The following is a 22,957-nucleotide window of genomic DNA, read 5'->3' on the forward strand; positions in this document are numbered from 1 at the left end:
TTCCTTACCTGGAAAGCAGGCCCTTGTTTACTCTATGCTTTGCTCAAAGAAGGAGGGGGTTTAACCTGAGTCATACACTGGAGAGGGTGGGCTCACTCTAGCGTTGCTGGCCGGAGGTCCGGGCCTTGGTGCTAGATTGTGGTGTGGGTGGCTGCTGATCCAAGCCCGGGCCTCTCCGCAGTCCAGCTCCCGGAGCTCCTACTATGGACCCTGGGGCCGCAGCGGGACCTGGGCCAGCCGTCGCTCCAGCTGGAACAGCCTGAAGCACAAGCCACCCTCAGCTGAACACGAGTCGCTGCTCTCGGGGGAGCGTGGTGGCAGCTGCGTCAGGGCCTGTGAAGGTGCCCTGGAGGAGGCGCCGCCCCGCCCCGCCCCCCTGCATGCCCCACATGCCCACCACGTGCACCATGGACCCCACCTTGCGCACCGTCACCGCCACCACCGCCGGACGCTGTCCCTTGATACCAAGGACTCGGTGGACCTGGCAGAGCTGGTGCCCGTGGTGGGCGCCCACTCGCGGGCTGTTTGGAGGGCAGCGGGCCAGGCCCCGGGGCACGAGGATTGTAATGGTAGAATGCCCAACATTGCCAAAGACGTCTTCACCAAGATGGATGACCGCCGCGACCGTGGGGAGGACGAGGAGGAGATCGACTACGTGAGTTAGGGTCTGGACAGGACCCCCCCTGAGAAGCTGAAGACTGTGAGAGCAGTCTGCAGGGCTGGAGAGGCAGATCCAAGGGGCATGGCTTTGGGGAGTGCTGAGGTGGTGGGTGGGGCTGGAGGGCGGGGCTAAAACTGCCCACACCTGACCTACCCTGTTGCCAATCCTTCTTCGGTTGGGGGCTGGGGGAAGAGTTGAGAGTTCATCCCATGCCCCCCAGTTTGTTGGCTGGCAGAGTGGGAAGAGAGGGGTCACTCTGCGCAGCACCAACCCCGGCACCCGATTCCTTGCCTGGCCAGACGCTGTGTTTCCGCGTTCGCAAGATGATTGACGTCTACAAGCCTGACTGGTGCGAGGTCCGGGAGGACTGGTCGGTCTACCTCTTCTCCCCTGAGAACAAGTAAGCAGTGGCTGGCCGGGAGTGAGGGAGGGAGAATTCTTTACCAAGCTGGGCAGGGCACCTCCATAAGCCAGAGAGAGGAGGGTCTTAAGGAAAGGGGAGGGTCCAGATGTCCCTCCTCGGCTTTCCTGAGCATCTCTTTTGTTTTTAAGCCTTTCCTGAGCATCTCTTTTGGTTTTGAGCCAGCCTCGTGTTGGGCACAAGCCTGGGCAGGTCCACGAGCATCCTGAAAGCTCCGTGGGAGCCCTTCCCATCAGGGGCCTCTGTGTTGGGTGCTGGAGGCTGATAAAAAGTTGGCACCTGTTGAATGGACCCATTTTGGTCCCTGCGTGTGTCTATTGGTCCTCTCTCCGTCTTCCTTCTGGTCAGAGTGGGAGGCGAACTGACCTTCTCGGGGGTTCCTTGACTTCCACTTAGGTTCCGGATCCTGTGTCAGACTATCATTGCTCACAAGCTTTTCGACTACGTGGTCTTGGCCTTCATCTTCCTCAACTGCATCACCATCGCTCTGGAGAGGCCCCAGATCGAAGCCGGGAGCACTGTGAGTGGCCCCAGGCAGAGGGTCACAACATTGGTGATGGCCAAGGTGGGGTGTGGGGGAGCCCAGGAAGAGCTCGGCTAAGCCAGAGACTTAGCATGGAGTGGGGGGGGGCGGGGGGGGCCGGGGGGGCAGGGAGCTTGCCTGTGGGAGTGGAAGGCCACTAGATCTCACAAGTGGTAGCCGTGGCGGCTGCTCCTGGCTGGAGACTGACTAGGCACCCCGGGCCGTTGTGGAAAAACTTGGACTCACGGCTCCTCCCACCCTTTCAGGAGCGCATCTTCCTCACGGTATCTAACTACATCTTCACAGCCATCTTCGTGGGCGAGATGACGCTGAAGGTTGTTCTGGGCTTCACCAGCATCCTTCCCACCCCCCCACCTGGAGGCCCCGGCCGCGAGGCCTCACCTCTCCCGCTGGCCTGGTCCTTAGCAACATTTTCACAGGCCCCAGAGGTCCACTCCTGTTGGGCTCTAGACCCTGGGTGGAGCTTCTGGGATGAGAGGGGGGGTGTCAGTGTCTCCCTCTTCTCCAATCATCAAACCCAGCTAGAAAGGCCCGTTTAGGTAGAAGTATTACTCTGGGGGGCTTCCCAGTGTGGGTGGCTTTGGATTGCGATCTTATAGTCATGCTCTGAGACCACAGCTTGGAGACTTCCCTGGGCCCAGACCCTGGTCCTTCCTGCTTATCATCAGCCCCCAGAAGAGCCATCGTCATGAGCCACACCCCACCCATCACCTCCGTACAGGAGGCAGACCTGACCTCCCTTTGTCCTGTCCCCGGGTGGGAGTCTTCTGGACCCATCCACCCTCCCAAGGTTTGACCCCAACCCCACCCCCAGGTGGTTTCTCTGGGCCTGTACTTCGGTGAGCAGGCGTACTTACGCAGCAGCTGGAACGTACTGGATGGCTTCCTGGTCTTTGTGTCCATCATCGATATCGTGGTATCTGTGGCCTCCGCCGGGGGAGCCAAGATCCTGGGGGTCCTCCGGGTCCTGCGGCTCCTACGCACCTTACGCCCTTTGAGGTAAGGACCCTGCCACAACGTATGGGGGTGGAGTGGAGGACAAGTGTTGCTACCACTGTATAGGGAAATTGCCTGAGTCCAAGGGGATCGTCACTCTGGCCTGGCAATGCAGACTCCCAAGAGCATTGTGCCAAGCATACCACGTTGCTGGGGGAGGAGCCAAAGAGCCTAGGACAAGGGCTCACATTGCGTCCACAGTATGACCTCCTCTGTGTTCCTGGGTGGCTCACCTGCCATCTCTCGGTATCGTTTCTTGGGTGTGGTGTGTACCCTATGGGGACTGGGTGAGGGGTCAAGTGCCCTTCTGTGTATTGATCTAGGTAGAGATTGCTGCTCACCCCCGTCCTAGGTAACCTGGCTGCTGTCTCTTCATTTCCTGTTGGGGCCTCACCTTTCAGGAGGCCTGGTGACTGTGGGCTGAGTTGGGGATGTCCCTCTGTTGGCTCACAGTGTCCCATCTTTCCTTGCCTGCCTGCAGGGTCATTAGCCGGGCCCCTGGCTTGAAGCTGGTGGTAGAGACACTCATCTCCTCCCTTAAGCCCATTGGCAACATCGTGCTCATCTGCTGCGCCTTCTTTATCATCTTCGGCATCCTGGGGGTGCAGGTGAGGGGGTGCCCACTTTGTGGGGTGACAAGAAGCCCCCAGCACAGCCTATTCATGCCTACCCCACCACACCTGTGTTCACTCACTTGGGGACTCATGTGGTCTTGGTGGAGCCAGCCAAGTGAAGGAGACAGACCCAACCTGGGTTGGTTGAGCAAGGGGCAGGTTGTGTGGGCCAGTTCCTGGAGGACCTTTTCCTCCTCTGATTGGGCCTCCCTCACCCCGAGCACCCAGCCCTGCCCCCCCTTCCACAGCTTTTCAAGGGAAAGTTCTATCACTGCCTGGGAGTGGACACCCGAAACATCACCAACAGATCTGACTGTGTGGCAGCCAACTATCGCTGGGTGCATCACAAATACAACTTTGACAACCTGGGCCAGGTGAGCACTTCAGGGGTTCCAGGCCCGGCTCTAGTCCTGCACTGTTGGGACAGACCCTGTGATTTTTCCCCCACTTCTGAGCAGCAGTTTTCCATTCTGCAGTGGGTAGGGGTGGAACTCTGCTCACAGGAGGGGTGAGGCTGGTACCCTGCATGCGGAATCTGCCAGCATGTGAAACTTGGCAGGTACTTCAGGAACACAGGGTCTGGTCTTGACTTCCCATCCAAGGGACAGTAATGGGAGTTTTAGAGCCACCCACGCTTGGGCATACACCCCAGCTTTTTTTTGGTAGGGGTGTTCTCTTTGAGGTTCAGTTTGTTTCTCTGTCAAATGGGGATATGACAGCCCAGTGGGCAAGCTGAGCTCGGGACTTGTCCATTAGACTCCTTGGCCTGGTGGCTTCTCTTTCCTAACAATTTAGTCAGCGTGCAGGGTCCCACGTTGCCTTTGGTACCCTCTCCTGCGAGCCTGATGCCTTTGGGTGATGTTCCAGGTGAGAGCTGCCTCCAGGGAGCCTCTGTTCCCTAGCCCCACAAAGGCCTCCAGGCAGCTAGGTATTTGCAGAGAGGGGACTGTCTTTTTCCCCAGGGTGCAAGAAGAAGCAGGGTCCAGGCTGGTGCCCCCCTCACTGGTGGCTCCTCACTGGTGCCCTCCTCACTGGTGGCCCCTCCCTTTGCCCCACTGCTCACGGGTGGCCCCTCTCTTTGCCCCACTGCTCACTGGTGGTCCCCTCACTGGTGGCCTATGGTAGATTCCCTGATGCTCACTCACAGGTCTACACTCTCACACTTGACTTAACGCCGGAGGCTGGGTTGAGACCCAGGGCTCCTAAGCTTCTGATTCCAGGTGCCGGGGACTCCTGGGGTGACAATAGCACAGCCCCTCAGCCTTGTCAGGAAGCTTCCCATCTAAAGACTCGCTGCCCCCTTCACAGGAACCCGTGCTCCTGCCGTGCGTGGATCAGGGCATGGGAGCTCATGGACGTTCTTGCTGGACATCTCACAGACAGTTACTGCTGGAACTGAGATGGTAGCTCAGGAGTCTGGCTCCAGTTATCCTTCTTTCTCCTCAGGGCACTCCACAGGCACACAGTAGGTGTTCAGAGAGGCCATCAGCAGAGGGCACAGCTCTACTACTCAAGACGACCTCTGTCTTTTGGTCTCCTAGAGGCAGAACATTGGAGGACTGATGTACCCACATCTCTTACCCCCACCCCTTTCTTTGTCTTCCAGGCTCTGATGTCCCTCTTTGTCCTGGCCTCCAAGGATGGCTGGGTGAACATAATGTATAATGGATTGGATGCTGTTGCTGTGGACCAGCAGGTGGGCATGGCTTGGGCCACAGCTGCTGAGGATGGTGGGGAGGCACCCGTAAGTCACCTCTGGCTCTTGGTCTCCTAGGACCCACCAGAGTAGATCTGGAGCTAGAGGAGGTGAGGAGGGCCAGGGGTGATGAGTACACTGTGAGTGTCCCTCTACTCCTTGTCCGCCTCTCTCCTCTTCCTAGCAGTGGACTCCACCCGCTATTCCGTGCTTGGCTGCCTCCTGCTCACTTTGTTTTCTGCTTTGTTTATGGATGGATGGATGAATAAGTGGGTGGTGGGTAGGTGGGTAGGCGGGGGAGTGGCAGGTTGAGTGGATGGACAGCTGGGTAGATGGATGGATGGTAGATGGATAAGTGGGTAGGTGGGTGAGTGGATGGGAGGATGGGTGAGTAGATAGATGGATATGGTGTGGGTGGGAAGGTAGATGAATAGATGGATGGGCAGGTACATAGATGAGTCTGTGAGTGGGTGAATGGATATATGGATAGACGGATAGGCAGATAACAGACAGACAGATAGGTCTATAGATAGATAGGTAGATAGATAGATAGACAGACAGACAAATAGATAAATAAGTAAATGAATGAAGGGCCAGGTGGTGGTGATGCATGCCTTTAATCTCAGCACAGGAGGCAGAAGCAGGCAGATCTCTGAGTTCGAGGCAAGCCTGGTCTACAGAGTGCATTTCAGGACAGCCAGGACTACACAGACAGAGAAAGCCAGTCTCAAAAAAAAAAAACCAACCAAAAATTAAACTAAACTAAAATAAAAGAGATGAATGAGTGGGTGGGTGAATGGGTAGATGACTGGGTTCATGGATGAAAAGATGTGTGGGCAGATAGATGGATGGATGAGTAGGTGGGATGATGGGTAGATATAAATAGGTTGGATAGATAGTGGGTGAATGGATAGATGAGTGGGTAAATGGGTGAGTAATGGAATTATGGATTGGATATATGGTGGATGGATGGATGGATGAATGGGTGAGTGGGTAGATGGGTGGATAATGGCTAGATGGATTGGAAAAATGGTAGATGAATAGATGGGTGGATGGGTGGATAAGTGAATGTATAGATGGGTGGATGGGTGGGTGAGTGAGTGGGTAGATGGGTGGGTGGGTGGGTGAGTGAGTGGGTAGATGGGTGGGTGGGAGAGTGGGTAGATGGGTGGATAATGGCTAGATGGATTGGAAAGATGGTGGATGAATGGATGGGTAGATGGATGGATGAGATAGATAGATGGGTGGGTGGGTGGATGGATGAGTGAGTGGGTGACAGAGGAGTTGGGTAGATGGTGGGTAGATGAATGCTTGCATAGGTGAATAAGTGGTAGTCAATGAATAGACAGCAGACCAATGTGTGTAAAGACAACCACAGGAACAGGGAAGGAGAGGGCCCTTTGCTGACCTCCTTACTCGGGTCAGGCCCAGGCTAGACATTTCCCATTTGCTGTGTTGTTTTCACCTTACGCTTTGGAGGCAAGCTGTCCTAACTCCCCTGAATCACCAAAGGCTTGGTGAAACCAAGTGCGCGTCTGTGGCCTTGCTGTGCAGACCGGCCTCCTCAGCGCTTGCTCTGCCTCTCCTGCAGCCTGTGACCAACCACAACCCCTGGATGCTGCTGTACTTCATCTCCTTCCTGCTCATCGTCAGCTTCTTCGTGCTCAACATGTTCGTGGGCGTGGTGGTGGAGAACTTCCACAAGTGCCGGCAGCACCAGGAGGCTGAGGAGGCGCGGCGGCGCGAGGAGAAGCGGTTACGGCGCCTGGAAAAGAAGCGCCGTAGTGAGCAGATGATGGAGGCTGGGATGGGCAGGGTCTCTCTATCCACTGCTGTGCCCCCTGGGTGGTGCCCGAGGGTGATGGTGGATGCTGGGATAGGCAGGGTCTCTCTATCCACTGCTGTGCCCCCTGGGTGGTGCCCGAGGGTGATAGTGGAGGCTGGGATAGGCAGGGTCTCTCTATCCACTGCTGTGCCTCCTGGGTGGTGCCCTAGGGTGGGCCTGATTGAGGCCTGCTGGGCTTTTGGAAATGGAAGGGAGCAAAAGATTTAATCTATCCTCTGCCCATGGCCCAGCCCCCTTCTCCAGCATCTACTTGTCCAGGCTACCCCTGAGGCCTTCAGTGATAACATCACTGCCCACCTGAGTGAAGTGCTGGGCGCTCCAGTAGAGGCAGAGACAGAGGCAGTCTTTCCGAGTGGGAACTTTCAGAACACACCTCCCCTGGTGTTTTTCCTCATGCAAGTCATGTATAGTTTTGGGGACAGTCATCCACCCCTGGACAGCCATCCTTAGGACCCTTGTCTCTACCTAACAGACCTAGAGTCCTTATCATGGGCCTTTTGGGGGGGCATTTGGGAATAATGTGAGCCCTAACATCTCTGCTGCCTGCTCCCCATGTCTCATGGTTTCCCTCACGGTGCCCTGGCTGGTAGAGGAGTGCTAACTCTCATCTAGGACCTGGTGTGAGCCAGCATGCTTCTCTCTCGCTTTCTCCCAATCCATGGTCTCTCCTGTCTTTGTGCTCCTCTCTCTTCTTGGTCCATCCCCGTGTGGTCTGTGCCACCCTCCCGTGCTCCCTGCAGAGGCTCAGAGGCTGCCCTACTATGCCACCTACTGCCCTACAAGGCTGCTCATCCACTCCATGTGCACCAGCCACTACCTGGACATCTTCATCACCTTCATCATCTGCCTCAACGTGGTCACCATGTCCCTGGAGCACTACAACCAACCTACAGTGAGTCTTGGGGTCACCCGCTAGTCTAAGGTCACGTGGTGAGAACCAGCCTTAGCAGGATCCCACCTCAGGGACAGGGTTGGGTAGAGGGCCAGCTGACTACAGCATCTATGAAGTCCCTCCATGATGGGCTCATTCCAGGCACTTGGTGGGAGGAGGTCCTGGTGAGTTAGAAGCTTGAAGGAAAAAGGTCACTCGTTCCGGGAGTGTGGGGGAGGTGGGATTGGAGAGCAGCCTAGACCACAAGTGGTTATGGTGTGTTAATAGGGACTCTGCAAGGCACAGTGCATGCTTTCAACCTCATAGTAATGTCAATGTTGGGAGAACCTTTGCTTGGGGTTTCCGGATGAAGAAGTTGAGCCTCAGACAGTAGGTAGCAGAGCCACAATTGGAACTTAGATTTGTGTTCAAAGTCTACTGGGGCCTCCATTGCCCACTGAGTATCCTGGGTCTAGAAGATGACTTTCTGGGGATAGGCCCATGGTAGGCATCCTCGGAATGGATGTCAGACAGCATGCCTGAGAAGAATGTAAGGGGAAGGTGCTTTCTAAAAGATTCCTCTCAGCAGAGTTGGCAGCAAAGGTGGAGCCAAGTCTCCGAGTGAAGAATTAGCATCTTATTTCAGTGGACAGAGAAGGCTATTATGAAGTGAAAAGGAAGGGAACCATGGCAGAGTGAACAGTAACTGTAGAATTTCCAAAGTAATGTGGAGAAATGGGATTATTACAGTTTACAATGACCAATTGTTTGTCCTGTTAGCTCATTTAATCATCCCAGCAGCTTTCTGATAGGCAGCTGGGGTTATTTTCCAAAAATTTTAATTGAAGAAACTAAGTGTCAGAGAGTTCAAACACTATCTCAGATCATAGATTAAATAAGGAACAAGTGCTAAGCCAGTACTCAAATCTATGCGGTCTAGGTTGGGGAATCCTTAACCACTACCCCATACTGTCTGCAAAGAGGAGCAAGTGGGCTGGGCCAACACAAATAAGGAAATAACAATGTGAAATGACTACCATGCATGAAGACATAAGGAATGAAAAGAAATATAAATGAATAAAAAGGAACAAAGCATTATATTAAATGTAAATGGACTAAACTCTCCCCTTAAAAGGCAGAGACTCCTGGTTGTAGAAAGGTTCTGGGGCAGATCATAGTCCTGGACCATGCTTCTCTCCCCCCACTGCAGTCCCTAGAGACAGCCCTCAAGTACTGCAACTACATGTTTACCACTGTCTTTGTGCTGGAGGCTGTGCTGAAGCTGGTGGCATTTGGCCTGAGGCGTTTCTTCAAGGACCGGTGAGTGGCTGAGTCATACTAAGACAGAGCAAGGTTGGGAAGAAGTCCTAATCTTTGGAAAAGCCTGAAAGAGCCAGTAACATCTAGCTATTGATGGCCACGGACTCCTAGCTGTTGACTAGACCCCTGGACAGGAAGCCATTAAGTCTCATTGGATGGATATAGTCTATCTGAGCTCATCTTCTGTGGGTCCTCTGTAACCTGAAGACAGAACATGGTCTGCCCTATGCTAACTTTTCAGAGGAAGCATCTGAGGCTCAGAATTCTCAACAGATTGGCCAAATGCTACCCAAAGATAGTTTAGAATATTTAGATAGTTTAGGATTTAGACTTAGAAGTCAGAGTCCATGCCTCCTCCCCTATAGGAGGCCAGAGATGTTTCTTCAGCTTGGGCAGCTCCATGTCAGCTTGGGCAGCTCCATGTTTAGGAAGGAAAAAAGGGGGACAGACTCGTTGGTATCATAGAGGATGGGTAGAAGAAAGGGTATTCACACATTATAGTGGGCCCCACCGGAGTGTGAAGTGCTGAGAGATGACCCTTCACTCAGGTGTGTCTGAGCCACTATGCTCCCCCCCACCCCGATTCTCACCCCTGCCTCAACTGCCCTGCTGTACAGATGGAATCAGCTGGACTTGGCCATTGTGCTGCTGTCCGTCATGGGCATTACCCTGGAGGAGATTGAGATCAACGCAGCCCTGCCCATCAATCCTACCATCATCCGTATCATGCGTGTTCTGCGTATCGCCCGGGGTAAGTAGGAGACAGGACAGGACAGAGACAAGCAGGAGCAGGAAGGGGACTCCCCATTGCCTAGGAGAGAGCATTTAGGAGTGGGGTGAGAGGTAGAACATATGAACAAGAGAGGCTCTCTGCTGAGTAGGGCAGAACAGGATCCCAAAGAAGCCCATGTATCACCCTGTGTGTGCACAGCCTCCCACACACCGAGACGCCTACCCCATACTTGTGTACACCTCTGCTTCCTCATGACAGCACCATCTGTGTGGTTCAGTCTCAGGACTCAGCTCCAGGTTTGTGTGCTATCTGGCATTTCGCCAGCGCCGTAGCAGGGACACAGCCCTCAACATGTCTTAGAATCCTCCTTTTCTCCCCGGAAGCCCTTCCTTCACCACCAAGATTTCCCCACTTTTTCAAAATCTTGTTGCCAAGCGGTGGCTGGGTGTTTCTTGCTCTTTTGCCCACCTCCTGCCCATTGCCTCCATGTTCTAAGGAGAGAGAGATGTGCAGAAACTGTGGCACCAGAGTCCTCTTTAGCCTGAAGGGACAGGAAGGGATGTCGATCCTTGTGTCAGCCAGCTTTGATACAGCAGTTACTGACTCATTCATCCACACACCTGTGTTCCCCTCACTCCATGCTATGTGTTTTGTGGTCTTGGGCTTTTCTGTACCCATTTTGTATTCTGTTTTGTTCACACACACCTCTCTCTACCAATATTTATCTGTGCACTTTGTGTAAATGGGTATTTTGTCTGCATGTACATGTACACAACAGAAGAGAGCATTGGATTCCATGGGACTACAGTTATAGACCGTTGTGAACCACCACGTGGGTGCTGGGAATTGAACTCAGGACCTCTGGAAGAGCAGCCAGTGCTCTTAACTACCGGGCCATCCTTCCAGACCCTGCAGCCATATTCTTACGTGGTGCCCAAGAGGGAACTCTTATCACATACTGCTCTGTGCCTCCCCCCCATCTTCTCCGAGTTCACACACTTGCATGTCCACACTCGGGTGTACATACTCATCGCCTGAACTGACAGCCAGGGCTGAATGTCACCCACAGTGTTGAAGCTGTTGAAGATGGCCACGGGAATGCGGGCCCTGCTGGACACCGTGGTACAGGCTCTGCCCCAGGTAAGAGCCACACCCTCCTGGAACCCTGCCTTAAAATCTAGGGTTCGTTGTGTGGGCCTGGGCCTGGAAGGATGCAGGCTTCGATTTCCCTCCTCCCCAGCCTGCCAAGACCCAGGGCAAAGCCCTCTCCGTGGGAAGTTATTTGAGCCTCTCCTGCTTCTCTTTGGGAACTCACAACATAGTCACCAGCATCCACTCTATGTCCAGCCCTATGAGGATTCTGAGGACCCATACAGTGCTTTTGGGAGCCCCTAGGTTGGTGGGGGAGCTAGACACCCTAGAGTCCTATGGGAAGAGGCCTGTACTCTGCCTCCAGAAGGGAAGAGGCACAAGTTACTTCCTAGGAAGCCAGAGAAGCTGACTCTTGAGCTGAACCTTGAAGAGTGGCTTTATGGGAAGATGTCAGGTAATGGATGATGAGGTCCCCATGCAACCTTCCGGGAGGGGAAGAACAAGCCCCAGGCTGAGTGAGGGGACACTAACTAGGTAGGACCATGGCCCTGGTCAGAGGAAGGTGAGCTGGGATCTGGCTCACCAGGGGCATTTGTCATCTGCCTGATACTTGGGCAGTGTTAGCCCCTCCCCCTCCCCCTCCCCCTCCCCCAGCCATGTCTGAGTGCCTGTGCTCAGCTGACCCGCACACACATTCACTCACCCACTATTATTCACACAGGAAACTTGATGTCTCCTAAAAGTCAAAGGCATAGATAGATCACACACAAAATGGAGGCAAAGTAGATTCTCTTGGGGACCTCCACTGAGGACCCCTGTTAAGTTCTGTTCTGGAGTTTGGTGTGAGTTTCCCAGTGTTGCAAGGTAAGCCCACCAGAGACTACCACACAGACACTCTTAAAGCATGGGGAACTCACCCAAATCAGCAACCCTAAGCTCTTGGATTTTTGGTTTTTTTTTTTTTTTTTTCTTCTTCAAGACAGGGTTTCTCTGTGTAGCCCTGGCTGTCCTGGAACTCACTTTGTAGATGAGACTGGCCTCAGACTCACAGAGATCTGCCTGCCTCTGCCTCCCAAGTGCTGGGATTAAAGGTGTGTGCCACCACTGCCCAGCAGCTCTTGGATTTTTATGCACAAAAAGCACGTTCTGGTTGACACACTTCAGTTAGCAAGAAGTAGAACTCAAAAGCCAAAAAAAAAAAAAAAAAAAAAAAAAGAAAAAGAAAAAGAAAAGAAAGAAAGCAAGATTTGTATATTTAGGGACTTCTCTGGAACTATAGATTGGGTCTTTGATAGATTTTAAGACTTTGTTCCCAGGATGGCAGGTGTTGGGGCCTATGTGCTGGGTTTTAAGGTCACAATGGTGCCTCTAACATAGACTCAAATGTGCTAAGGTCTGAGGACTGTTACATTCCCTACTAGTTGTATGGGCATGAATCAAGCTGTGGCATCATCTTAGGACAGAATCAAGCTGTGGCATCATCTTAGGGCAGGGAGTTACACTGTCCCCTCAGCACTAAGAATTTAACAGAATTTATTCTCTGCTTTACGGAGTTAAGTAGGCAGCTGAGCAAGCAGGGTCCTACAGTGAGGACTAAGAGCAAAAGGATCACTGGCCCAGCAATGGCCATAAGTGGAGTAGTTAACCAGGGGAACCAGGAGAACAGGGTTTATACCTGTCATCAGATTCTTGATGTCTCTTTTCTCTTTCTTCAATGTTATTTCTGACCATGGCTGAATTTTCTCTAATTACCCTGACTGGTTGTTGTAGAAGCAACAGGTTTCTCCCGGTGCCAAACAGGGACCTCCTTGTTTCATGAAATACAACCTCTGCTAAGGAATCTACCTGAGTTTCCAGATGGGATATAGAATTTTCCAGATGGCCTAGGTCTGTGTTTACTTGAGCACTGAGTTCCTTAAAATTTTTGTTCTCCACAACTGGGGCTGAAGTGCCAACTCTAGTAGAGCCTATGATTCCATTTCCCCACCAATAGGGGGATGGGAATGGGGATGACTCGGCACAGACAGGCCAGCCCGCCATCTAGATTTCGATTGGCCTTGCCCAGTTCTTCCTTACAGATGAGTACCTGGGGGAACTCATGAGGACTCAAAGGAATGAGGTCTCCTCCAGTGCAGAAGATTCGAAAGATGCCCACGTGGTGAAGCTATTAGTGCGAGGAGTCCAAATAACAGTTGGGGATTGGAAATACACTTATCTGCTCTTCTTGGAGTTAACCTACCATGCGTGGCTACAGGAATCTGCACAGGGAGAACTTTCTAGAGGGTATCTTAGTGCCATTAAGCAGTCTTTTCTTGGAGGTCTCCCAGGGTGAGCTTAGGTTGGTCCCATTTACAGTTTTCAGGATTGGAAGTGGGGCGTACTGTTTGGCTAGTTCCTATCCCAACATAATATGGGGGTTTGGGATCCAGGGATAGCCAGCGGGCTTTCCCTGGTTGAGAATGGTTCAGGAACCTATTGACTCCTTCTAGCATCCCAAACACTGGAGGGCTGGCTTCTGCTGCTTCTTGGACCTTTACCCTCCATGGTTACCAAAGGAATTCCTGCGGATATTGGAGTTTTGGGGCTTGCCACTTTAGGGGGCTCGTATTCCAGGGGTATCAAGATGGGCCAGTTTAGATGGGCCAGATAACCCTAGGTGCAGGTTTCCTTTGGATAGTAAATTTGTAGCCTGGGTCTTGACCACTCACATATAACCTGACTCTCTGGGTTTGGCCAGTATCCCAGTAATGACCTTCAGTGTCCTGCCAGGCCCTAACCTTTGCATTGCATAGGTTGGATATGGGATTGCATTGCCTAAGACTAGTGAAATTATAGGCAGATTGTGATGGTTTTCTCTCTAGGACTATGAAAGTGTCAGTGTGCCCTTAGGAGGACTTGTGTTCGCAACCTCACTGAGCACAATGGTATTCACCTGGCTCTTGGTAGTTTGGGGGGCCATCAGTAGAGCAGGTTTAGTATTGGGCAGATTGGAGCCCCATCTACTCAAAAGTGGACCTATATCCCCAGGAGCCTTTGTGGCCTCCTTTGTGGCCTCTTCTCCCAGTTGCCTCTGGGTGCCATATTTTACAGAAACCTACCTGGAAGTGGGTTAGTTTCAGTGGACATATCAACTGGGTATCAGCTCCCCAGTTCCATTCTTTCTTAGTCCCCACACCCAAGGTCCTGGCTCGTGGGGATTTTGAGCTTTTCCCACAGGGGAACAAAGAAGACAAAATAGGACAATCACAGTCATAGGGCCTGTGCCAGTCTTATCTTTAATGGGTTTGGAGGACCTGGTAACAAGCCCTCTGTCTTTGTCCTCTGTAGCCTCCTCAGCTAGGAGTGTGGTAGAGTCATGGATGACGCCGGCAACCTTCACTCCTGTAGAGGTGGTGAGGACCACAGGGTATGGACCTTTCCATGTTGGCTCCAGGCTCTGGGTCAGGATCCTCTTTACCCACACAATATCAACAGGCTGTAACTTGTGGGCAGGCTCAAATATGAACAAGGCCATGGCCTCTTGAACTGTCTGATGATAGCCCTCTGGGCTTGTTGCAGGGTCTGAAAGGACTTGAGGAGGCAGTGGTTATCAATTTCTTCCTGATGAACACCCTTAGCTTAGGGAGGAGACAGGGAGGGTTCCTAAACGTAATTTCAAATGGGGTAAAATAGTCTCAATATGGCGTGCACCTGGCCTTTATAAGAGCAAGTGATAGGAGATTGGCCCATTATTTGCCAGTCTCAAGGACATATTTAGTTCATCCTTTCTATCTGACCTGAGTTTTGTGGCCCAGAGGCACAATGTAGTTTCAAACAACATTTAGGACCTTTGCCAGATTTTGAGAAACTTTGGCTGTGAAGGCTGGTCCATTGTCAGACCCCAGGGAGAGGGGCAATCCAAACCTAGGAATCAACTTTCGGAGGAGTTTCTTGGTGCCTACTGAGGCTGTCTCCATTCAGGTAGGATAGGTTTCCACTCATCTAGAGAAGGTGTCTATGAAAACTAACATACCAATGAACCAATGTGGGTTTTATAAAATCTACTTTCCATGGCTCCCTGTTTCCTCGGGCATGGACTCCTCCTGGGGCTTTTCTTCCTCCTTTGGAATTCACTTGTGCATAAGTAGCGCTTCTGGACACAATGTCTTTGTCTAATGGAAGGATGTACTATCTGGGTCTGAGTAACTCAGCAGTTTTGGATGCCCCCAGGTGGGTGGCCTGGTGGAGTTTGGTGACCATTTGTCTCCTGACAGCATCATGGAGTCCAGGCCTCCTGTCTGGTAAGAACCACCATCCATTCGCCTCCTGTTTGACCTCTCTCATCTTTGACCACTTACTTTCTTCCTGTGCGTAGTTTGGACACTGGAGAAATTTGGAATTGGTCAGGGTAACCAAGATCTGGAGAGGCCTCACTGGTTCTAAGGCCACCTGCCATGGACCAGGTCTGCTGCCCTGCTTCCTTGGGCCTTTAGGGAATCCCCTTCTTGATGCCCTTCACAGTGGACAATGGCTTCTTCCTTCCTTCCTTCCTTCCTTCCTTCCTTCCTTCCTTCCTTCCTTCCTTCCTTCCTTCCTTCCTTCCTTCCTTCCTTCCTTCCTTCCTTCCTTTCTTTTGTGGCAGCCATATGGCTTCTAGTAGGGCCAAGAATTTTTTTTTATTTCCTTTCCCACCAAGGTGAGGGGTCCCCTTTCTTGATAGAGGGTCCCATGGACATGGGCTGTAGAAAATGATAGCTTTGTCCTTCCTCCAGCAAAGTGCCTGGGCTTTTGTGCCGAGGTCCCTCAACTGAGGCACTGGTCCCACACGGTCTCGTCCAAGTTGACAACTGCAGCCCAGCATACCTGGTTCTGTCTTGAACAAAACTGTTCCCATCAGTTTACATTACCTCTCCTGCTTCTCACAGTGGGACATCTGTTAGGTCAGGTGTGACAGATTGGACCTCATCAGTCACTTCCAGGCAATCATGGAGGGGCTCTGTTGGGTTATCATCTGGCAACAGGCTGGCAGGGCTGATGGCTGAGGTTTTACAGACTCAGATGTGGGGCTGGTCCAGAACTACCTGGCAATGCATTATGGGGGCATTGGACATCCACCCTTTTGGGGTTCTCCTTTGGGAAGGCCTCTACAGAGTGCAGAGTGGTTAGGAACAGTTCCTGGCCCAAGTTCAACTTGTCAGCTTTTCACCAGCTTGGCTGTAGAGACAACTACCCACAAACTGGCCAACAGGGAAATATTGCCAACAGGCAATAGGTGGGCTGCTGGCTTCTTCCAGGGTCCCAGTGCCTGGGTAGTACCCAGTACTTGGGCCTCACTCACATGTAAGTAGAAGGACTTAGAGATGTCTAGGCGGGCTAGGCTTGGTGCAGAAATGAGAGCCTTTTTCAAGGCCTCAGAAGCTCCTTGTTCAGAGTCAGTTGGTTGCAGGGGCTGGGTGCCACCCCAATGGTACTAGAATACAATGGCTTAGCTAGCTTCATGACCTCGGGTATCCACAAGTGGCAATACCTGACCTTCCCAGAAATCCCTGCACTTGTTTTTCTGTTTGAGGTGTGGGGATCAGTAGGATTGCCTAGATTTGGCTCTGGGGGAAGTGTTCATTTGCCTCCTTCCTACTTGTACCCCAAGTAGGTGACATGGGGTGCACATAGTTGGGCCTTCTTGGCTGAGACCCAGCATCCTGGGCCCTTTACTGTCTTTCTCAGACCCTGACTGGCCTTCTTACATTCCTCCTCTGTTTCTGAGGCTCTGAGGAGGTCATCCACATACAATAACAGGGTGCCCTTTGGATGCCTCTGCTGAAAAGTCAGGTCTTCACTCAAGGCCTCACTGAAGAGTGTAGGGGAACTTTTGAACCCTTGTGACAACCTAGTCCAGGTCATCTGGCCTGTAAACCCTCTCTCAGGACCAGTTCATTCAGAGGCAACAATGGGATGGTTTATAGGTGCCAATACGAGGCAAAGAAGGCATCTTTGGAGTTCAGAACTATGTGGACTTGTTTTCCTGGTGGCAGGGGACTCAGGAGCATGTCGGGGTCAGGAGCCATGGGTGGTGTCCACCCCTTTGTTATCTTCTCTGGGATCCTTCACAGTTCTGTAGTCCATGGTACCTGGTTTTGGATCAGGAGCAGGGAGTGTTCCAAGGGGGAACGGCAGGGGATGAGGACCCCTGCTTTCTGTAGACTGTTATTGGGTTTAGCAACCCCCTGTTTGGTTTCCTGGCTCACAGGGTACTGTTTGACCCATACTGGGTACAGTAATTAGTAGTTGGATGACAGTTGGTTCCCAGTGGATGGCCAGTCCTGGTGGGTTATCCTCAGCCCATACTCCAGGGTACTGCTGTTGCAAATTCTGCAAGTATCCCTAAGTTTGAGCATCATTTTTCGGTACCAGATTTGATTGGAGGAGGTATTCCTCTAACAGGAGGCTTGTCACAAGAATACAGTTGGGGGATGAGTAGGATTCTAAGTAGGGTGGGTAGTGGCCTCCCCAAAGGATGCGGGGGCCTGTAGTTTTTGTAATAAGTCTCTCCCAGCTAGGGGGATGGGGCAATCTGGCATGACCAAGAAGGTCATAGTACCTTGTGCCAAGCCCACCATCCAAGAAGTCCAGGAAGAGAGTAGTCTGTCCATTTCCAAAGGGAAAGCAACATGGTTCATCTATAGTCCGGCAAGGTCATTTGCTGGGAGAGGATGTGTTCTGGGATGTACCTGAGTGCAAACAGGAAGTGAATTGAACCCTGAGCTTGAACACCTTGCCTGGGACCCACAGGTGGGCTCTGAGCATGCGGCCTAATGGGTCCCGCTTTGGCTTCCTCACCTGTGAATGAGGAGGCAACAGTCTTTCAGAGTTGGAGGTGTCAGACAGTTAAAGCTCATCAAGTTCTTAGCAGGTCTTGGCTCGTGGAAAATTCCCTAGCAGAGTCTGCTGCACGTGGGAATGACGGTATGGTGGTGATGGGCACGTGTCCAGCCTCCCTGACCCCTGAGCATCCTGTCAGGGCTCTGTAGGCCAGTACTAAGTTGACACAGGGTACATGAGATATTGGGGAAATCCCTGGATTAAGTAGGAGACACATGATGGTAAGATCAGGACCTGTCCCTGGTGCTTAGCTGGCTTTTGGGAACCTGTTCCCTGTGCTGGATGACCTTGTCCAGCCTTGATGCAAGGGGAGGAGCTCGCTCCTGCCTCAACTTGATGTGCCAGGCTATGTTCAAGCCCATGAGAGGCCTGCCCCTTTCTGAATGGAGACCGAGGAGGAGGGGATGAGGAGGAGGATAGATGGGAAATGGGAGGAGAGGAGGGAGGGGAAACTGTATTCGGTATGTAAAATAAATGGGGGAAAATGTTATTTGAATAAAATAAAATTAAAAATTAAAAGAAAAAACCAATGACATAAGCATGTGCCAAGTGACATGTGGCTGCGGGGGAGGGGCTTTTTTTTTTTTGTTCCTCAAAAAATCTCCCAGTCTAAGTTCATGTTGTTAAATGGTGTATTCCCCGCTTTCTCAATACAAAATACCCAGCAAAAGTGGCTTACAGAGGGAGCCACTGTATTTTAGCTCACAGTTCCAGGGTGCAGTCCATCACGGCAGGGGAGGCATGGTGGCAGGAGCTCGAGGCAGTGGCTCACATTGCATCTGCACCGGGGAAGCAGGGAGAGACAATGGTGTTCAGCTCACTTTCTCCGTTTCCACCAATCCAGAACCTCCGCCGCTCCCAATCGGGGTGTGTCTTCCCACCTCAGCCCAGTCTGGTAACCCCCTCAGAGACATGCCCAGAGGCTTGTGTCCTAGCTGGATCTAGGTTCTGTCAAGTGGACAGTCAATATAAGCCACCACAGATGGATACTGTAGAGTGCTGTGAACACGGAACTTCAGCCTCTTCCCACCGACTTTGCCCGACACAGAGGGAGAAGACATCAGGGAAGGCTCCTCAGGGGAGGTGACCTAAACTGGGCTTTGTGCTGTGGACTCTGTATGCATTGGAATATTTGGACAACAGGGCTTCCAGCAGAGCTGCCTCTGTGAGGAGACTGGAGGAAAGGCTGGAGGCAAGGAGACAGATGAGGAGGCTGCTGGGGGCTCTCAGGCCCTAAGGGGCTGAGGGCGAAGGTTGGAGACTGATGGGAAAGACTGGATCCTGGTTAGGAACACTGCCAGTCTGGTCTGAGTAGGGCGGGAAACTGAGCTCTGTGGGCCATGGTGAGGCTGGGTCTTCCTCGGCTGTCAGGGCCACGCACTGTGGCTTGTAGTGTTCGCTAAGTGCATGTGTCCTTAATGAGTAGGATGTCATTAATTAGCCTGCACTGCAATGTGGAGCAGCTGGGAAGGAAGCCCTCCTCTGGAGCAGTCTGTGATCCACGGGGATTTACTTTATAGTGATTACCTCAACCGCCTCCTGACTCAAATCACAGGAGCCTTTGAAGGGTCAAGAGGGATTTTCTTTGTAGGGCAGGAACGCCCTCTAGCCTCATCCATAGCGTGAGGTTAAAGGCAATCTCCCACTGATGCCTAGATTTGAACCAGGCTCGGAATCTGGGGCATTCTGTCCTGTAGGAGCCATGGGACAGGGGTGGCTGCATTTGCAGGAGGCTCCCGGGACCATGGGCATGTGTGATTCCTCCACTAATTCCTTTCTGTGACCAGCCTTGCGCTGGCCTGTGGAGGCAAGTCTGACTTCACCCAGTTGTGTCCCAGGCCAGCAAAGGACAGTTTGCTGGGCTTGAATCTCTGACCCATCACTTGCGATCCACGTAACTAAACAGGAACTTCAGTTCTCAGTCTGTCTCATTTTCACCTGAGAAATGGGGCAAAAGACGGGACATAGCCGGGCGGTGGTGGCGCACGCCTTTAATCCCAGCACTCGGGAGGCAGAGCCAGGTGGATCTCTGAGTTTGAGGCCAGCCTGGGCTACCAAGTGAGTCCCAGGAAAGGCGCAAAGCTACACAGAGAAACCCTGTCTCGAAAACCAAAAAAAAAAAAAAAAAAAGACGAGACATAGATTCATTGGAGGGTGGGTGTATGGTGTATGTGTGAGTGTACACACATGTGTGTGAGGGTGTGGCATCTAGTGTCTTCTATTATTTCCCCCTTCTCTCTCTCTTTTGGTAGGGTATCTTCCTGAGCCTGGAGCTCAGGAACTCCAGAGACCCTGCCTGTCTCTGTCCACATCAGCAGGGCAGATGCACAGCACTGTGGGCGGCTTTTCCATGGCTGCTGATCTGAAGCCAGGTCCCCACGCTTGTGCCACAGGGCACTTTACATCTCCCCCGCTCCCTCACAGGGACAAGTGATGTGCTCACGGCATTGGCTTTAAGCATTCAGTTCTCACTCGGTAACCCATGATTCACTAGGCTTGCCCTTCAGGAGGTTACAAGGGGAGCAGCACACATGGATGCTCAGCCTGGTGTAATGTTATAGCTGCCCTGAGTCTGGCCCTGCCTCTGTCCCCCTGCCCTGAAGTCCTTTACCTCTACCCTCCTGCTCCAGGGATCCGCTTCCCTGCCCCTCTCCAGGCCTGGGACTCCTCCTCCTCCCCACTCTGCGCCCCCCCCCAGGACTCCCCCTTCTCCTCATGAATACCCCTAGGCCTCTGGCCCCCAGCCCCGCCCATCTCTCTCCACAGGTGGGCAACCTGGGCCTCCTCTTCATGCTGCTCTTCTTCATCTATGCCGCCCTGGGAGTGGAGCTCTTTGGGAAGCTGGGTGAGCACTGCCTAGGCTGGGCTCCTCAGCTTGCCACCCGAGGTCATTGTATGGGGAGATGCCTCATCCAAACCCAATCCTAGCATGAGGTATTTTCTGAGGCCTGGCTCATGAATGTACATCAGATCTGTGTGGTGGAGTCCTGGACTCAAGCTGTCTGGTCTTCCGTGGGAGCCTCCTTCCTCTGCTTCCAGCCAATGCCTGTCCCGAGCCAGGGCCACCCCAATAACAGAGCCCAGCCCCGCCTATAAGGTCAGTTCCAGAAATCAGGGGCTCCCAGAGGGGCCGGCCCTCACCCCACCACCTCTCTCAGGAGCTGATTATTGGGTAGAAAAGCCGGATGCTCCTAAGACTGAGTCCCCAGCCAGCGCATCACTTCCTTAAGCCTCAGCTGCCTCACCCGTGGACAGGGCACAGTCCACATGCACTAATGAGGGCTGTAGGGGTATTCTGGGAGGATGCTGAGGGGAGGCGGTTTGGGGTGCTGCTGGCCGACAGGCTGACCACCTCTCCCCTCTCAGTCTGCAATGATGAGAACCCGTGTGAGGGCATGAGCCGGCATGCTACCTTCGAGAACTTCGGCATGGCCTTCCTCACCCTCTTCCAGGTCTCCACGGGCGACAACTGGAACGGCATCATGAAGGTATTCATGGGCCGGCTGAGGGGCACTCAGGCAGTTTCACGTCTTGGGTGCATGGTGGTACTGCTGATCCAGACACAGGACTCTTGCATGCCCCATTGTACACAGGAGGAGAGTCAGGGACCTCCTTGACTCCAGTGAAATGGAACTGTGGACGGGTCAGGCGGGACCAACTTGTTGGGCTGGCCTGAAGGGCAGCAGTGAGTGCCCGGGGGAACCCCGTGCATCTTCTCAGCTTTGCCTGTGGCTCTGAGAGATGGGGTCAGCCACAGCGGGGAGTGAAGAGGGCCGGAGCACACCGGATTAGGACCCTAGGGATCTGGCTGAAGCTGAGACAAGGCTTCCATAAGCTGGATGGGCATGAAGGCAATAAAGGCAGCTAGGACTCCAGAGGGGGATTGAACCTAGGCCACATGGCATGTGCATGTGGGTGCATGTGTGCATGTGCGTGTGCGTGTGTGTGTGTGTGTGTGTGTGTGTGTGTGTGTGTGTGCATGCATGTGTGCATGCATGTGTGTGTGTCTGTGTGTCTGTGTGTCTGTGCCTGACCTCTGGTAGCCTTGTGGGCCCTCGGTGCTATGGAGGTGAGGCATGTGGCTGGGCGGCTGTGGCGGGTGGCCTCGACCCCACCAGCCTGTCCCTGTGGTAGGACACCCTGCGAGACTGCACCCACGACGAGCGCAGCTGCCTCAGCAGCCTGCAGTTCGTGTCGCCCCTGTACTTCGTGAGCTTCGTGCTCACGGCTCAGTTCGTGCTCATCAACGTGGTGGTGGCCGTGCTCATGAAACACCTGGACGACAGCAACAAGGAGGCCCAGGAGGACGCGGAGATGGATGCTGAGATCGAGCTGGAGATGGCCCATGGCCTGGGTCCCGGCCCCGGCCCCGGCCCCGGCCCCTGCCCCTGCCCCTGTCCTGGCCCGAGGCTGCCCACTAGTTCACCAGGAGCCCCCAGCCACCATGGATCAGGAGGGGCAGGTGCTGGGGGTGACAACGACGCCCACCTGTGCCGGCACTGCTGCTCTCCAGCCCAGGTGGGCAGGGACTGAGGGGTGGGTGGGGCACCAAGGGCAGGAGCCACGGGGCCAGCCGGGCAGATGGGCTTGGGAGGCGTCCTATCTTTTGGGGTCCCTCCGTGTTCAGCTCTGAGATAGGGCGATCCTGTGATGAGAGGCTCAGTCCCAGGCTGTGGGCCCAGAGAATGGGAGGGCAGCTCTGCCCCACCCACCCCAAAGTCCAGGGACCCAGCCGATAATCCCACCTGTCCCCACCCTGCCCCGTCCGCCTAGGAGACCCTGTGGCTGGACAGCGTCTCTTTAATCATCAAGGACTCCTTGGAGGGGGAGCTGACCATCATTGACAACCTGTCCGGCTCCATCTTCCACCACTACTCTTCACCTGCTGGCTGTGACAAGTGTCACCATGACAAGCAAGAGGTACTGGCCTTCTGAGAGGGGCTGGCTCCCTGGGAGTCACCTGGGAGTGAGGTGTTGGGGGAAGTCATGGTGTTGCTGGAGAGTTTTCCCTCCAGGTCCCGCCAAGCTCCGGCAGTCCCTTAGCCCACTTATAAAATAAGCACGGGCGGCAGAGATTTGTCCTGACTGTGGGCAAAGCAGGAAAACTCCAGCTACATCGTGGCGCTAGGCCCCTAGGAGCATACTGATCCCACTGGTCCTAGTGGTTTGTTTGCCTGTGAAGTGCCGCCCTGTGGTGCGGCCTAGAGAGCCGCATCCTCAGCACCTTGTGTGTAAAAAGGGGGAACAGAAACAGTAGCTGTTCTTCCTTGTGCTTCTGGGGCAGCCAAGAGCCTTGTGTCCCTTC

The 22,957-nt window shown here is 53.4% G+C and overlaps 1 protein-coding gene across 2 annotated transcripts in view; it reads left to right on the plus strand.

Annotated features, from left to right (window-relative positions):
- Positions 1 to 22,957, plus strand: part of Cacna1i (calcium voltage-gated channel subunit alpha1 I) — an 84,931-nt gene that overhangs the window by 53,748 nt on the left and 8,226 nt on the right. For both annotated transcript variants that reach the window (XM_042264593.2, XM_042264591.2), the window contains exons 15-31: positions 182 to 655; positions 961 to 1,061; positions 1,479 to 1,602; positions 1,872 to 1,940; positions 2,441 to 2,625; positions 3,104 to 3,230; positions 3,485 to 3,610; positions 4,843 to 4,932; positions 6,524 to 6,716; positions 7,519 to 7,670; positions 8,860 to 8,969; positions 9,587 to 9,720; positions 10,772 to 10,842; positions 20,419 to 20,497; positions 21,019 to 21,140; positions 21,787 to 22,170; positions 22,426 to 22,572. In XM_042264593.2, the coding sequence (XP_042120527.2) occupies positions 182 to 655; positions 961 to 1,061; positions 1,479 to 1,602; positions 1,872 to 1,940; positions 2,441 to 2,625; positions 3,104 to 3,230; positions 3,485 to 3,610; positions 4,843 to 4,932; positions 6,524 to 6,716; positions 7,519 to 7,670; positions 8,860 to 8,969; positions 9,587 to 9,720; positions 10,772 to 10,842; positions 20,419 to 20,497; positions 21,019 to 21,140; positions 21,787 to 22,170; positions 22,426 to 22,572 (2,688 nt within the window). The remainder of the gene's footprint in view (positions 1 to 181; positions 656 to 960; positions 1,062 to 1,478; positions 1,603 to 1,871; positions 1,941 to 2,440; positions 2,626 to 3,103; positions 3,231 to 3,484; positions 3,611 to 4,842; positions 4,933 to 6,523; positions 6,717 to 7,518; positions 7,671 to 8,859; positions 8,970 to 9,586; positions 9,721 to 10,771; positions 10,843 to 20,418; positions 20,498 to 21,018; positions 21,141 to 21,786; positions 22,171 to 22,425; positions 22,573 to 22,957) is intronic.

Source organism: Peromyscus maniculatus, chromosome 20, assembly GCF_049852395.1.
Source record: "Peromyscus maniculatus bairdii isolate BWxNUB_F1_BW_parent chromosome 20, HU_Pman_BW_mat_3.1, whole genome shotgun sequence".
Taxonomy (NCBI): Eukaryota; Metazoa; Chordata; class Mammalia; order Rodentia; family Cricetidae; genus Peromyscus; species Peromyscus maniculatus.